We start from the raw sequence: 15,155 nt of genomic DNA on the forward strand, positions 1-15,155 counted from the left end.
CTTGTGGTCTTTTCCTCTTAATACTTGTTCTTGTTTCGTTCTACTGATACTTGTCAGAATTCACAATTGAAGCTTATTCTTGATTTTTAGAGCAGATACATGACGCGTTCGCCACACGAGCGACACAGCCGCGACATAGTCGGACGCACTTAGTTTTCCAAAAATGTTGTTTTTTTAAACCAAGGCTCACTTGGCTTCGTTGTGTCGACTGCTTTGTTGGTGAAAAATCTGTCAATCTTGAATTTGTTGGTGAATTGACAGAACGAATGATAACGTTTGTTTTCCCACGGCCATTTTTTTGTTTTCCTGTTCCATCACTGAGCTGGTCTGATGCTGCGCCCTGTGGGACATTTCGATGGAGCTTCTCTTCTCTGCTACTCGGTGCTCTCCTGATGCCTTTTCTAAGTGAATACAAGCGATGATCTCTCATTTCACTTTAGGGCTGGCCAATATGGCCCTCCAATAAAATGTCCTCCCCCAATCAAAAAAAGAAAATCTTGTCTTTGCATTTTATTCTGCCTTTTCCAGAAAAAGTGAAATTACAAATGTGAAATTTCAATCCAAATTTAATGAACCTTCATGTTTCAAATGTACAATCAAAGAAAGCAAAGATCACAACGTTGCACAACTTCATAAATTAAGAAAACAAGATGGGTCGACGCCGGACCTCAGCAGGACGGACGGACGGACGGACGCGGCCACGTGCGTCGACATTGTGAATCAGTTTGTGAGGCAAAAGGGAGCACAAAGCAACGTTTCTTTTTTCACATTTTGTTGTGACAAAATTATTCTCGGCTCTGAAGCCTCTGCGCTAAAATGCACACGGGGTGAGCTGATTTGCCGTTAAAAGTCCATCCATTGACTGATTTTTCGTGAGCACTAGGTCAAGGGTGAGCTGGAGCCGACCGGTGTCTTTCCAAGTCTTCTCAGTTAAAGTGACGCCAAATGGTAAAAGTAGCAGTAGTGGAAAGTAAATTGCACATCATCACTTCACAGATGTGTTGTTTTTTTTTGGGAACTTCACAACGATGGAGGGATCAGTGAACAAAAAAAAATCTGGGACACCAGATAGCGCCGTGTGGAACTCCTGCAACGTTAATTCGGGAGGGAGCGACAAGTCGGCCCACCATTTTGTCACCAGCCATCAAATCAACTCGAGTGGATGAAGTGCACAAAATGGTAAACTGTGGGAAAACAAGGCCTGAATGTCAACGATCGGCGTCGTCCAAGAGGCAAATTACTTCCTCGTCCTCATCCTCGTCCTGAAAGGATCGGATCAGTTGAACATGATGGACTCTGGGTCTTGATTTGCCATTTGAGCCATGTGACGCAGGATATCCTTTTTTGTGATGATGCCGAGAAGCCGCCTGCGAGACAGAGCAAGAATTAGTCTGCGTTGCAAATGCGACTTCGTCAATGCCAATGCATCTTGGGGACGTTGTCAACGTGACAGTCTACAAACCGGGGGGGGGGGGGGGGGGGTGGTTCAGCTGCAGTAAAAGGAAGCAGATAAAAGTGACCAGTACCCACAACAGACAGCAGCTGCTTCAAGGAAGAAACCCAGAAAAATAAAAGTGTCCCCCTTGTGGCCAAGGAGAGCCTTCACTGGTCACGATTTCAGTTGGATGCGTTTGCGTACTTATGCAACGTTTCTCATTTTCAAGCGGCTTGTCGTAAATGACCCTGGCAATAGGCTAAACAAGCTAATGTTAACGTGCTAATGTTGTCTTTTCAACACTAATTAAAATGGAAACTGTTAATGTGATGACCTAAAAATAATTGATTCACTTCGATGAGACTGAGTACAAGCTAATGCTAGCGTATGCAATGTTCCTAATTTTAAAGTTGTTGGTCACATATCGGCTTAGTGACTGGCTTAACATGCTGATGCTAACATGTCAATGCTAGTTTGCTAAAGCTAATCACAACGCGGCCCACAAATGTGAAAACCGAAAACAAAATTAGCAACCTTAGCTGTGCATCAAATTGACAAGTGGGTTCCAGTTTGATTAGATTGCGTACATGCTAATGCTAATGGGCAAATAAATGCAGTTTTCTAATTGTGAAATTGTTACTCACATATTAGCCTAGCTAGCATGCTAATGTGAACGTTCTAGTGCGAAAACAGACAACGCTAATCAATCTATTATCTGAGCAATGCTAGCTCGCTAACGCGGCTTGTAAATGCGCTAATTCAAAATCAAACGAGCAAGTTTAGTTTAGCATGTGCTTGTTTGGTATAATGATTACACGAGAAATATGCAAAGGTCAAGTTCGACTATTAATTACCACATACTAAAGATAAAGATGTGCTAATACGCGGAACATAGGCTGTACTCATTTTCTAGCAGTTCTATTAGCATTTTAGCGTAGGTGTTAGCTTAAGTGGTGACAGAATTCAGTCGATTGGGATTCAACAGGGGTTCCTGCATGGATGGTCGCACACAAGCACTAGCTAACACCACAGCCGGGAAGAGAGTGGGACTCAAACGTATACGACTCGCCAGGTGGTCGTTACGGCGACGGGTCCGATGACATCCATTGTGGAACCAAGAGCAGGAAGGTTTAAGAAAACAAACAAACACACACACGCCAGAAGAATTGTCAGTCATTAATGGCACTCGTCATCCTAGCAAGCTTTTTGCTCCAAAAAGCACCAAGCAAGAAACGCGGCTACTTTTCGTCAACCATCGGCTAAAATGAACACACGTTCACTCTCAACGACGCGGGCTAAAAGGAAACTCGCTCAAAATGGCTTTTAAGATCAATCTTTATGGAATTAATTTTTCATTAGTGTTTGAAACATTTTCTGTAGGTAGACTTTTCTATGCAACACATTGCAGTTGTCTTGACTCATTATTGAAGTCAATCCTTTTTTTTTTTTTTTGGTTTCCTATACGTGTATTACGTTACAGTGGCTTACGATAATATTGGCAACACGTGGGAGTTTTTTTTTTAGCTGGTAATTGATGGGAAAATTGAGGACCATTGGTTTAAATACTGCAGTTCAACGACAACAAATCAACTAATTCAACTCAATGAACAAAGTTCAAATCACGTCCTGCTAACATGGCCAGTCAATGTGAGACGTTATTTCCCATGTCGCCAAATTAAGCCCTGCCGTCATCACGCAATGGCAACAAATAGGCCCGTCTCAGCAACATCTCACAATTAATCGGCAACACAAGTTACGGCTTTTTGCTATTACAGTCATCGCAAATCTACGTCAATGGCCCTTAGTTACGGTTGCTACGATAGGATTAAATCTACCGTTAACGCAAAAAAATCTACAGCGTTGGAATATTTGCAACATCTGCGAGAACGTGGCAAGTCAACATGGCTAATCTATGGCGACGACTCTTGGCTGTGGCTGCCATGATGCGGCAAATCTAGCGTTCCAGCTCTTTGCTACTGCTTTAACGTTACAAACCTCCCTAACGAACACCCCCCCCCCCCCCCCCCCCACCAGGAAGTGAAAGCAGGAGGTTAAGGCCACCACTCGTTTTTTGTTTCCCCCCACATCACGTTTCATGCATTCCTCCCTAAAGGGTCGGGCGGGTCGGTGTGTTGGCAAGTCACCAGCGGCTCCGTGTGCTCCTTGAGCTCCTCCAGATGCTCTAAAATATTCTTCTTAGTGATGATGCCCAACACAATCCTGCAACACACACCCGTTACTCGCACAACTGGCCCCCGAGCAAAATACAGAACAACACAGGACCACTTTGGAGTTTCCCTCGGGGGGGGGGGGCGGCGCAATCAGAGCGCGGCGTCCTCCATTTTGGGCACTCACCCGTTGTGAGTGACCAGGCACTGTCGCAGGCCGAGCTTCCGGAAGATGTCCACCACAATCTCCATGGGGGTGTGGTCGGTGACGGTGAAGGGGCTCATGTCGAGGATGGAGCGCAGCTTGAGGGGGCGGGGGCTGTCGGCGGGCAGGGTGGGGGCGTGCTGGGTGAAGTACACCCGCGAGTTCAACATGATGCCCTCCTGTTTGCGCCGAGCGTTTTCTGTCACGGTGGGAAAGGGGAGGAGGCGTCTTAAGATTCAAGCAAAGGGATGTTCAAACAGGAAATGTTTTGAAGGTCTAGTTTTCATTCTTAAGCAGTTGAACTTTTTCTTGGTCATATTTTTATTTGGCAGTCGGAACGTGACTTATTTTGTGACTAAACACATCATTCATCTCTTGGAAAAGAAAACAAAATCAAATTGGTCAGATGATCATCTCATGCTTTTTCTTTCCTTCCTCTCTGCTAGAAAGTTCAATCGAGTTTTGTAAAACAATCGAATAATCGGCTTGGAATTCAGATTTTTGAAGGGGCCAAAAAGTAAAAGTCATTTTTATTTTATAGAATAGTTCTAAAAGAATATCCAGGTAAAATCTGCGATGCTTCTCGCGTCCTGAAGCCTATCCCAGAATCATTTGTTGTATTTTATTTATTCTTTTTGACTTTTAATTAAGACCTGCTTTGTTGGTTTGCTTTAGTTTTGTTGTCATTTTTGTTTCTATTTGGAGTTTCTGTTGCGCTCAACATTAAAAAAAATGTGTAAAAAAAATAAAAATAAATAAATAAATAAAGTAGCCCTCTCGAATGACTCGCTTCTGTAAATGACGAACAGCAATAATGTAATAAATACGTTTAAAATGAAGTTCGCATGCTCACGTATGATGATTGACAAACACAAAAGAAGTAGGGAATTTCTGCTAGAATTTGTTTTTTTTTCTATTATTAAAGTAATTTCAGTTTTCATTTTGTCATCTTCAAAAAATGATGAAACAAGCACTGGCGATTGTTGCTATCTCTTTCATTTTAATTAACGTATCTGATTCAGATTTTGCCCAACAAAATGACGACCTAACAATGTCTTGCGATGCCACACGGAAGTCAAGTTACCGCCGTGTCATGAGGATACACGGCGGGCCGAAACGTGCGATGGGCGAATGGGACGACTGACCTATGGCGATGGTGATATCCCTGCGCAGCGCGAAACCCACGAGCCGCTGGGACTCCTTGGACACGATGACGGGAAATCCGTTGTAGCTGGTTTCGTTGATGACGCCCTGCAGGTCCTCCACGGTCAGGTCATCCTGCGTCAGCACGGCCAGCGGCGGGTCGCAGCGGCGCGGCCGCATCACCTCCCGGGCCAGCGTGGTGTGCGTGAATTCCTCCTTGGCATCCAGGAAGGGGTACCCGTTGAGACGGATGTGGGCCTCGTAGATGCCCTCGCGGCCAAAAGCGTCGCCCACCCATTTGCTGGTCATGACGGCGGCCATGAGGGGCACGATGTACTCAAGGCCGCCGGTCAGCTCAAAGACGATGACGACCAAGGAGACGGTCATACGGGTCACGCCGCCTGAAGGGGGCGACAAAACGAAAGCGATCTTCAACAAGTTTTCAAAATGGTGGGGTTTTTTTTCACCCATTTTTCAGCCTCCACCGTCCGTAGACTCACCGAGGCAGGCCGCGGCGCCCACCATGGCGTAGAGCCCCGGCGTGATGCAGTCGGCGCCAACCTCACACCACTCTTTGAACAGGAACCAGTCGTGATGGTAGTAGGCCAGCTGCTCCACAGCAATGCCGACGATCCGCCCAGCGATGGCCCCGATGGCCATGCTGGGAATGAACAAACCAGACGGAACCTGGATGGGGCAGCGTCGCTGATTCGCTGGCGCGTCAAACCAGGATCACACAAACATCCAAACGCGGGCTCACCTTGAGGCCGAACGTGAAGATGGTCATGATGATTTTAAAGACGAGCGCGAGGCAGAGCTGCCACATGGCGGCGTAGACGCCGGGCCCGGCGGGACGGTTGGGGTTGTCCGTAAAAGCTTTGCTGCCGTTCATCTGGCTGCGGTACTGGCAAAGCTGCGAGGACTCCAGCGGGCCGCAGTCGGTGAAGAGCTCCTTTATCAGCTCGCTGGTGTTCTGGCGCGTGTAAGGGTTGGGGAACGCCACGACGGCCGTGATCGCCGCCACCAGGATCACCTCCAAAACCGGGTACTTACCTGAGGTTACATTTGGGAATAACGGACGCCCTTTGACACGGCACGTTACAAACCAAATGTGTCCCACTGAACTTTTGCGAGGGGTACGACTACAAAATGAACCTCGACCGTATTTGCAAATTGGACCTCGGATAGCCGAAGCACTTGCCGAAGCGGGTTGACTTCCGTCGCCGACACCAAGCGATGTTGGCTCGGATGAAGAAGGCGCCCCACAGGCCCCCGAAAACTCCCAGGAGGATGAAAGGGATGAGCTCGAACAGGTACCAGGGCGTGTGGTACTCCACGTAGAACAGCACCAGGCGGCTGTTTCCAAACGGGTTAATGGAACGCAGGACAAAGGCGGCCACCAGGGCGGCGAAAAAGGAGCGCCACAGCGTCTTGAGAGGGAAGTAGTAGCTCACCTGGAGGGGAGACAGAAGAGGGTGTCAGGTGTTATCCTGCCAGCGCACCTCCGATAACGTCACGATCACCTCTTCCAGGCTGAAGAGAACGCCGCCGATGGGAGCGCCGAACGCCACCGACACGCCGGCTGCCGACGCGGCAGAAAGAACCTGAGCGAGACGAAGCGCGGGCGTGAGTGGAAAAAACGCCGCAAAAAAAAAAAAAGAAAGATGGCGACAGGTTCGGCGGCGCGCACCTCTCGCTTCTTGGCCTCGTTCTTGCTGTACTTGGGGAAGAGGTACGAGAAGATGTTCCCGCAGCAGCACGCCACGTGGACCAGCGGGCCCTCCTTTCCGAGACTCAGGCCCGACGCCACCGCCAGCACCAACGTGATGGTTTTGATCATCAGGGTCCACTTGCCCAGGTAGCCCCGGATGATGAACCCGCTCAGGATGGTCTTGATCTGAGGGGCGGACGAACAACGGAGCCTCGTTCCCATTTTTTTTTTGCCTTCTTAAGTATGTTGTGTCGTGTGTTGCTGCATTTCAATGAGTGACAACAGGCAATAAGGAATATAGATTGTTGTATTGTATCAGGTAATTAAGTTTATGTTTAAATCATGTGTTTTTAAAACTATTCAAAAAATATACAATATATTCTCTCTCTATAGAGGGTGTAAAAGTGTCATCTGGTTAATTATTTTGGCTTTTAAAAAATGCTTCAGTGCCAAAATAATTTGTAGGAGAAGAAGAACAAAATGACTTCAACATATAAAAAATCATTTGTCGTATTAAAAAAAATAGGCAAGCAAATACTTTGAGGATCTGACAGAAGACAAAGATTAAAATGAAAAATTATGATTTAAAGCCATTTAAAATGGTGGGTTTTCATAAAAAAAAATTTTTTTAAATAAACCTAATTTCACCCATTTGAGGGGTTTCTTTTTTTTTTGTTCTTCTCGATACTCCAAACTTGATCTACTGTCAATCAGGGTGAGAATACTTTGGGATTTTGCATGAAAGCTTGTTTTCAGTTTTGCTTTGACTTTTTTAAAATTCAGTTAGAAGTCAGGATTTTTTTTATTTTTATTTTTTTTTATTATTTGTAACGGTTTCGAATAAGCTTTAGGTCAAAATTATGGTATAAAGTCCACCTTAAACCTAATTTTTAATTTTGGGAATTTTTGTTAGTTTTTGTATTAGTTTTTTTTTTTTAAAGATGGAGTAGAGTTGAGTGCAAGACGACAAAAGCAGGTCACTAATTACGACGATTCCTTCTTCCATGTGGACATACAGACGAAAATTAATACATTTAAAACGAAGCCCGAAAGCTCGCTCGTATACGAAACGAACTGACCAAGACAAAAACAAAGATAATTTTTGCTGGAATAAGAGTTAGGTTTATAAACGCAAGCTGTAGTTTCACTTGGTTATCAATTATTTAAAAGCATTTTCATTTTTTTTTTTTTTTAAATGTTTTTACATTTGACATTTTTGTCATTTTGCAGTGGCGGGCCGCTAAGCACGTGTCGATTTTACATATGACTTGGGCCGACGCCAGTTCGGAACCAAAAAAGCTGTGCGATGTCCATTTTGCCTTTACCTCCGGAATTCCCGATCCGCAGGCGTATGGAGCAAACACTTTGACGAGACACACGGCGAGGAAGGCGAAGGACAGCGCCCAGTAGATATACATGAAGTAGTTCATGATGTACGAGCCGGGACCCTGCGCCGGGGAGCAAAGTTAGAAAGACAATCTCAAACGGGACGTCCCTCCGCAACTCACCTCGGCCTGGCCCAGGATGAGCTCGGCCCAGCTCTTCCACTGGGGACACTTGTCCCTCTCGGCGAACGTGGTCTCGTTGGACGTCCAGCAGCACTGCTCGTGGTTGAACCACATGGCGCTCAGGCACACGCCCTCCTTCAGGTCGTTCATCCAGTCGGCGGCGATGTCGATCAGGCCGGCCAGCGCGCCTGCCAGAGGGCCAAGGAGACCAAAGATGACGCGGCGTCGACAAGCATTACTTTGGCTTCGTCGCACGGACGACAGATGGTGTCAATTTATCGTGGCCAATGGGCATGTCACTTTGTGCTCGCTAATTATTTAGCCTAGCGTGCTTGCTGGTACGACTGATGAGCCTCACGTGAATGTGGTTTTGTGTTGAATAATTCAAATACTGACTCCAGTTGGCTTACTGTCAATTCTTTGTCTGTGTTGTTACACACTATAGTAAAAATAAATCAATCAATAAATAAAAAAATATAAATAAATAAATAAATAAAAATAATAAAATAAAATAAAAATAAAAATAAAATAAAATAAATAATCCAAAAGGAATATCAATCTGTGTTTGATATTCTTTCTTGAAATGTGTGACGACGTGTACGATAGTAGTTCGGTGCTGGTCCTTTTGGTAGGCAGGGTTGAATTATTTTTAAAATTTTTAAAAAAGTGATTACCAGAGGCCAAGCCTGTGAGCGTCACAACAAGCCATCCAGACCAGGCATCGTACAGACTCTTGGTGAACTCCCACGCAGACTCCTTCTTCTTGCTGTTGATCTGCGCGCACAACATTGGGAGAAGGATTCCAAATTACAAATACTAAAAATCATTTATACGCATTTTAAAAAGTCTTTAGAAACAAAAAAGTTACAAGAAAAAAAAAAGTAAGTCATTTAAAAAGAAAAGTCAAGAAATAAAAAGCAGCTTACAAAAATGACAAAAAGAACAAAAACAAGATTAAGGAAAATTGGATTTTAAAAAGTACGGGAAATACTTTACTACTCCCCAAGGAATCAATCAAAATAATTCATCGGATATTAGTTTTGAAAAAGATTTGTTTGTGACAGCCCGAGGTGGAGCGGACTGAAGCCATTTCTCTTCATTTCAAAAAGGAGGAACCTGAAGTGATTCGGGTTACTCGCAGATCACGCTCCCACTTTTAGTACCATTTTGGTTTGGCGGTGCATCGTGTTGGGAAACATGGCATCACATAATATTCAAACGTATATCAATATTTGTTTAAAGGGCGGCGGTCCCAAAAGTTGCAAATCCCAGATTAAACGCTCCTCGATATTTCCTGTTGGTACTGGTTGAACTGGTCATTCATTACCTTCCGGTGCCGTTCACGGTCCTTGCACTTCTCGCGCACCCAGTCGATGGTGTGGAAGTCGTCATAGGTGCCCACGCCTGGGATGGGCTCCTCTAAGAAGTCCAGCAGGTGGGTGGAGCTGCTGGGGGCCCCGCCCCCATTCGACATGGCGTAGTTGGAACCTGCAAGACGGAGAGACTCCAAATGTCATTTTTTTTATTTTTTTTTAATCCTAATAATTAAGGCCCGACCGATCAGTCAGCGGGCCGATTTGATCTCTTTGGAAACGGTCCCAACCTGGTTGCCACATCAGCCTGAGACTTTAAAGTACCACAAAGGCCTCGACTCGTAATGGCGACGTCCAGCCATGAAAGCAAAATCAGATTTGAGAGATTTAGCAGAACAATTATCTGCTCGCTCAGCCGTCACACAAAATGACCGCGATCGCCTCAATGTGGGCGCCCACCCCTCAAGTGTAGCGTTGCTGTGTGAAGCCAGCTGAAGAAACAACGAGGAAGCCATGTGAGCGAGGGACGCTAAATCCAAGTAGGCCACCACTGAGTCACACTCATTTGTCTGTGCTCACTCGGCGTACGAAAAGCAGCAAAGCCAGCGGGAAAGCAACACAAGACTCCGCCCACAACACCGCATGGCACTTGCCGTCGCACATTTTTGACGGCTTTGCGGGGAGGGATAATAAATATGATCAACATATATACTTTGAGACATTGCATCTTGATGAGAGCATGGAGAAGGATGTCATTCACGCGGAATTATGTTGAGTCAGCCATGCAGACGGTCTACAAAACTGACTTTGAGTTAGCAGGTGTTGCCTCCAGGTGTGTTTGTTGTTTGAAGTTTTTATAAAGCTAATGTTGCCACAAGCCCTGCGATAAATGTGGCTTGTGACGTGCCCTCTTGCGGCATTTCATACGCACACACACTCAAACAGTTAGTAGGTTGGTCACTGAGCATTTCCTCGTATTTCACGCGACGACATATTCAAAGGCTGCCACGGCAATCAGTCCAAAAGCAAATTGGAATCACAATCACGACGATTCATTACGTGATGGAGAAAGATCCAAATTAAACGTGCTGAATGAAACTGTTGCACACATCTGCAGCCAAAATCATGATGGAGGATAAGAGGGCCCGTTTGAGCATGACCACCGCGACTGTATCCGTGTCACCCAACGGGGGTCATGCCCGTACTCTCGATCTATTTGGACACATGAACATACAGTACACGTATGTCGCACGACAGACGTCAAGCGCCGAGCTGCGGCCGACACGGCTCAAATGGCCTCCCTCACTTAATCGTATTATCCTTGCACCGTCGCGCCGCGTCGTCAATAGCAACGGCGCGTCAAAGGCCCGAGCTGCGACCCGTACCTCGTCGTGGGATCTCCCGCAGGGGGATGGTGTCCCCTCCCCCGTCGTAAGGCAAATAGGGATCGGCGCCCGTGTCCTCCTCCTCCATGTTGATGGACAGTCGGCGAGCTGAGGCTAGGCTAGCGGAAAAGAAGCTAAGCTAGGCTTCACTGCGCACCGCGGGAGGTGCGCGTGCGTGTTTCGGCTGCTGCCATTTTTGCTCGAGAAAGGCGAGCAGGGCTGCACAAGGCAGTGACACAGCGAGGCTGTGAGTGTGTGTGCGTGTTTCGCCTCGCACTAACCCTCCCTTCTCGCGCGCCCTCTCTCTCCACTGCAGCAGCTGACTTCAAGGCTGATGACATCATCACACACAAACCGACACTCACAGCCCGCTCGCGGGGGCGGTTGGAGACCCACTGTAGGCAAAAAGGACCGGAGAGACTCAACCCCCCCCCTCCCCACTCCCCAAAAAATATAAATAAATAAGACCATGACTAAACAAATAAGTAACTACCAACGCTGAAAGCAATTTCCATATAATTATATATATTGGAACGTCACCTGTTTTTTTTTTTTTTGGTTTGGTCAGGTGATGGTGGCAATGCGAACCTGAAGACACTTTAACATCAATTCATGCAAGTGCACAATTGTGCATGCCCATAAAAATAATATGTTATTTGCACCCCCACTAGTCTAAGCACAACATTCTGATAAATGTTTGTTTGTGGAAAATGAATGAAGCATCATAATCCACCCAATTTGATCCATCGCGGGAGGCGGCCATTTTACCACTTGTCATTGCTCACACACTCACTCGCTCGCTCGCACGCACGCTCGCACGCCAACTCTTACTCGCTCGCTCACTCCCTTTCTCTCACACAGTCTCTCCTGGCCGTCATGCACAAACTTACACTCGCTCGCTAAGTGTGACTGAAAACTCCCAAGTGTCATGTGGTGACCCGTGGACCAATAAACAAACACACTAAACCAAAGGTCGCCGACCATTTGGAAAAAGCGAGCTACTTCATAGAGAGCTACTTTCTGGCTACTGATTAAAACAAAGGGCTGCCAGTTTGAAACGCTCTTCTGAACAAAGAACAAACTTGCTCTTTCCGTACCTTTCATTACGCGTTAATATTGATAATGATATTCATGTTTGCGCTTTCTCAGTAATTAGAAAATATTTTAACAAGGAAACAGCTAAATATCCAATATGCACCAGAGTCTACTCATACATTCCAACAAGTGTTTACATTCTGCAAATAAGTTCTTCAACAATCCTAGGAAATCACAATCGATTACCAAAACGGGCCTGCGGGTTACTTACGTGGTCTTCGGTGACCACAGTAACTCCTGCACGTAACCAAGTACTCGTTGACCAGCCCCAAGTTTGTAGAGTGGAGGTGCAAGAGAATTTGGAATAAAAGACAGGCCTGCTCGATGATAAGAATGTCTGGCGCTGATTGCGATGACGATGGCGTGAGTGCAGGTGCTCCCTACCTGGGGAGGAAGCGTCCCCGTCGAGCAGGTTGTCGTCCTCGGTGGTGTGGAAGTCCATGACGATGCCAGCTCCATCAAGCAGCTCCTCGTCGCTGCTCGCACTGGCGATGCTGTTGTAGCTGTTCCTGGAGTAGCCTCTGTGGTACAGCTGCTCCGACTCCATTTAGCAAAGCAGCCGTGCCCTGGGTGACAAACAGCGCAGTGAGAACGCGTTGCATCGGCGCCACCGCACTCGGCAGGCATGATCAAGCCACCAACCGTTACGATTACATAGCAAGAAATGCTCCCAACAGGTTATTTTCTTGCATTTATGTTTCAATGAATGTCATAAGTGAGCGTTCAGGGCTCATTTTAAATTGATTTATTTCCATATACATCCGCGCAGAAGAGAGAACATCGAATAGTCTTTTGAGAATTGTAGTTAATCTATGTTTATGACACAATACCTCGCGACAATTTTTTTTATCTCGCACTCGACAAATGCTCCATATATCTTTAAAAAACTAACACCAAAACTAAAAAACTGAAACTAAACAATTTCGGACAAAATAAAAACGAATAAAATGAACAATTGTGCCAAGTTGAACAACAAATGTCAACACAAAATAAAAACTAACAAGGGATGTCCGGATCACATAATTAAAAATTGGACCAATCACGTAATTTTAAGCTTATTGGGGGGGACCACGATTAAAAAATAAAATAATAATAATTAAAAAATAATATATATATATATTTTTTTTTTTTTTTAATTTACTTATTTATTTATTTGCCCACAAAGTCATATCCAAGAAGGCTTTTCACGCACCTGGGCAGGCACGCACACACTCGCACAAAGTATCAATGTCCAATAAAATTACAAATCCGTAAAACTGTTAATCATCCCTTGCAGACTGTATGATGCAAGAGGCGCCAAAGAAATCAATTTGAGCATGTTCGGGTTCAAACCGCCATGACATCAGCTAGTAGTTATAAACTAGTTAATCGCTGCATTTACTGCAGCATACACCGGAAGTCCACTAACGTTTTATGGGTTCGGTCACATGACGTTCTACATAAAGCAGGTTACAAAATATAATACTCTCATCAATAGCCAACAATGCCACATTTTTGCAAATGTCTTTGTAGCTCATCCCTAGCCTAACTAGCCTAACTACGACTTGGTGTACACGACCTGGAATGACCTGTGTGACTAGTATATTCCTGCTCTGCCTGCTGGCATGTTACAGGAAATGATGCACACATGGCATGGCGCCATTAAAAAAACAAATGTAGCGACAGTGCACTCTTAAAACTGCTGGGTTAAAAGTAACCCAAATTGTTTGTTAGGGCTAACCCAACGTTGGGTCCAAAAGGGCCCGTTAATGCTGAGTTACTTATACGCAACGCATTATTTGACTAAGGACATTGTGTTACCAGCTCTAATCTTACCCGTGTAGTCCGCTGCCCCATTTCGAGGGAAGGAGCTCTCGCTTTGCTTACCCAACTGTCCTTTATGCTCCTTCGAGGGCACACATTAGTATTTCATGACTAAACATGAGCATTGTATGTTCTCCGAACTCACTCACTGGGTAGTTGTGGATTTTAAAGTGATTAGGTTAATTTTACACAAGGTTGGGTTGATTATTTTTGACCCAGGAGATTGGGAGAAAGATGAGATTTGGGCGGTGAAGGTCTGAAACTGGTCACCATTTTTTTAATATGTACAGAAGTTGAAGTAAATTTATTGTAACATTCTTAGAAGACGTTGGAAGGCTCCACGGGTGACAACGCCGACTGAGGTGTTTAAATCCTGGCCATGGCAGGGTGGCCCAACCATGAAAAATGGGTGGGTTGTGTCAGGAATGGCATCTGGTTTAAAAAACGCACCAATATGTGAGTGACTTGCTGTGGCAACCTCATCCACGGGAAAGTTCTTTTGAAAAATGGTTTTGTGTTTAGTATGTAGAATTTTGAACCACATTAGCGGTGCCATTAGCCATTTCAACCAATTTGGGTTATTTTTAACCCAGTGTGGCTACATTTGTATTTTAATGTAGCCATGTGTGCATCATGTCCTGCGGCGTATCAACAGGCAGAGCACGAACACACGAGTCACACAGATCATCCCAGCAGCTCTACTACACGAAGTAGAGCAAGTGATATGGACAAGTTGGTTTCCGTTGACAGTCCACACTCTTCTTCCCACTGCCTTCAGATGTTTCTGCACCTTCCTGGTCCCCAACCCTGATTTTGGGAGTACCGTTACAGCTCTTGGCTCACTTGCGTCCAGTCGACATTTGGAGGGATTGCTGCGCTCGAACAAAATTGCCTCCGTCGTAACATTAACAAAGCGCAGCGACTCTGTTAGCCTTTCGTAGCTTTCCCATTGTTGACTGTTAACGCAACAGCAGACAATAATAAAAATGAATTAATAAATAAACCTATTTAAACCTGTACGTGGCTACCTCAAATGCTCAACGAGGTGTTCAGTGGGGACTTTGTGCTAAAGCTAGCCTTCGCTGTTAGCTAAAGCTAGCCAGCGAGGAGGCAAACCAACCTTGGCGATGCCTCAAATCCAGTCCGGACGCAACAGCTCATCGTTTCTCCACGAATTAAACAAATCGTTCGCACAGCCAGCTCATCTTCATTGCTGCGGTTGGCGTACAGTCTCGTACCCGTGTCAGCAATAGTCACTTCCTGTTTCTCTTTGATGACGTCACCACTCAACTGGACTGCGCCTCGGACTGAAAGCACGCACGTTTTTTTCTTTCTTTCTTTCTTTTTTTTATGGCAGTAACCATGACACGAAATGACTTCACTGCCCGA

At 45.5% G+C, this 15,155-nt stretch overlaps 1 protein-coding gene across 5 annotated transcripts; it reads right to left on the reverse strand.

Annotated features, from left to right (window-relative positions):
- Window positions 1–548: 548 nt before the first annotated feature.
- On the reverse strand, window positions 549–15,055 carry clcn3 (Cl-/H+ antiporter 3). 5 transcript variants are annotated; one of them, XM_088293917.1, is made up of 15 exons: window positions 14,887–15,055; window positions 12,348–12,529; window positions 9,498–9,658; window positions 8,845–8,944; window positions 8,171–8,358; window positions 7,988–8,110; window positions 6,642–6,848; window positions 6,475–6,555; window positions 6,158–6,405; window positions 5,712–6,009; window positions 5,452–5,638; window positions 4,954–5,352; window positions 3,791–4,007; window positions 3,580–3,655; window positions 549–1,367 (listed from the first exon to the last, which is right to left on the reverse strand). In XM_088293917.1, exons 2-15 carry the CDS (start codon window positions 12,508–12,510, stop codon window positions 1,209–1,211), a joined length of 2,607 nt encoding a protein of 868 aa, XP_088150043.1. In that variant the 5' UTR covers window positions 12,511–12,529; window positions 14,887–15,055; the 3' UTR covers window positions 549–1,208. The 5 variants fall into 5 exon arrangements, with proteins under 5 accessions (XP_088150043.1, XP_088150045.1, XP_088150044.1 ...); XM_088293919.1 differs by lacking the exon at window positions 3,580–3,655; XM_088293918.1 differs by lacking the exons at window positions 12,348–12,529; window positions 14,887–15,055 and adding an exon at window positions 10,869–11,247.
- Window positions 15,056–15,155: the final 100 nt, after the last annotated feature.

This window comes from Idiotropiscis lumnitzeri, chromosome 4 (assembly GCF_059441095.1).
Source record: "Idiotropiscis lumnitzeri isolate Australia: NSW breed Sydney's pygmy pipehorse chromosome 4, RoL_Ilum_1.0, whole genome shotgun sequence".
NCBI lineage: Eukaryota > Metazoa > Chordata > Actinopteri > Syngnathiformes > Syngnathidae > Idiotropiscis > Idiotropiscis lumnitzeri.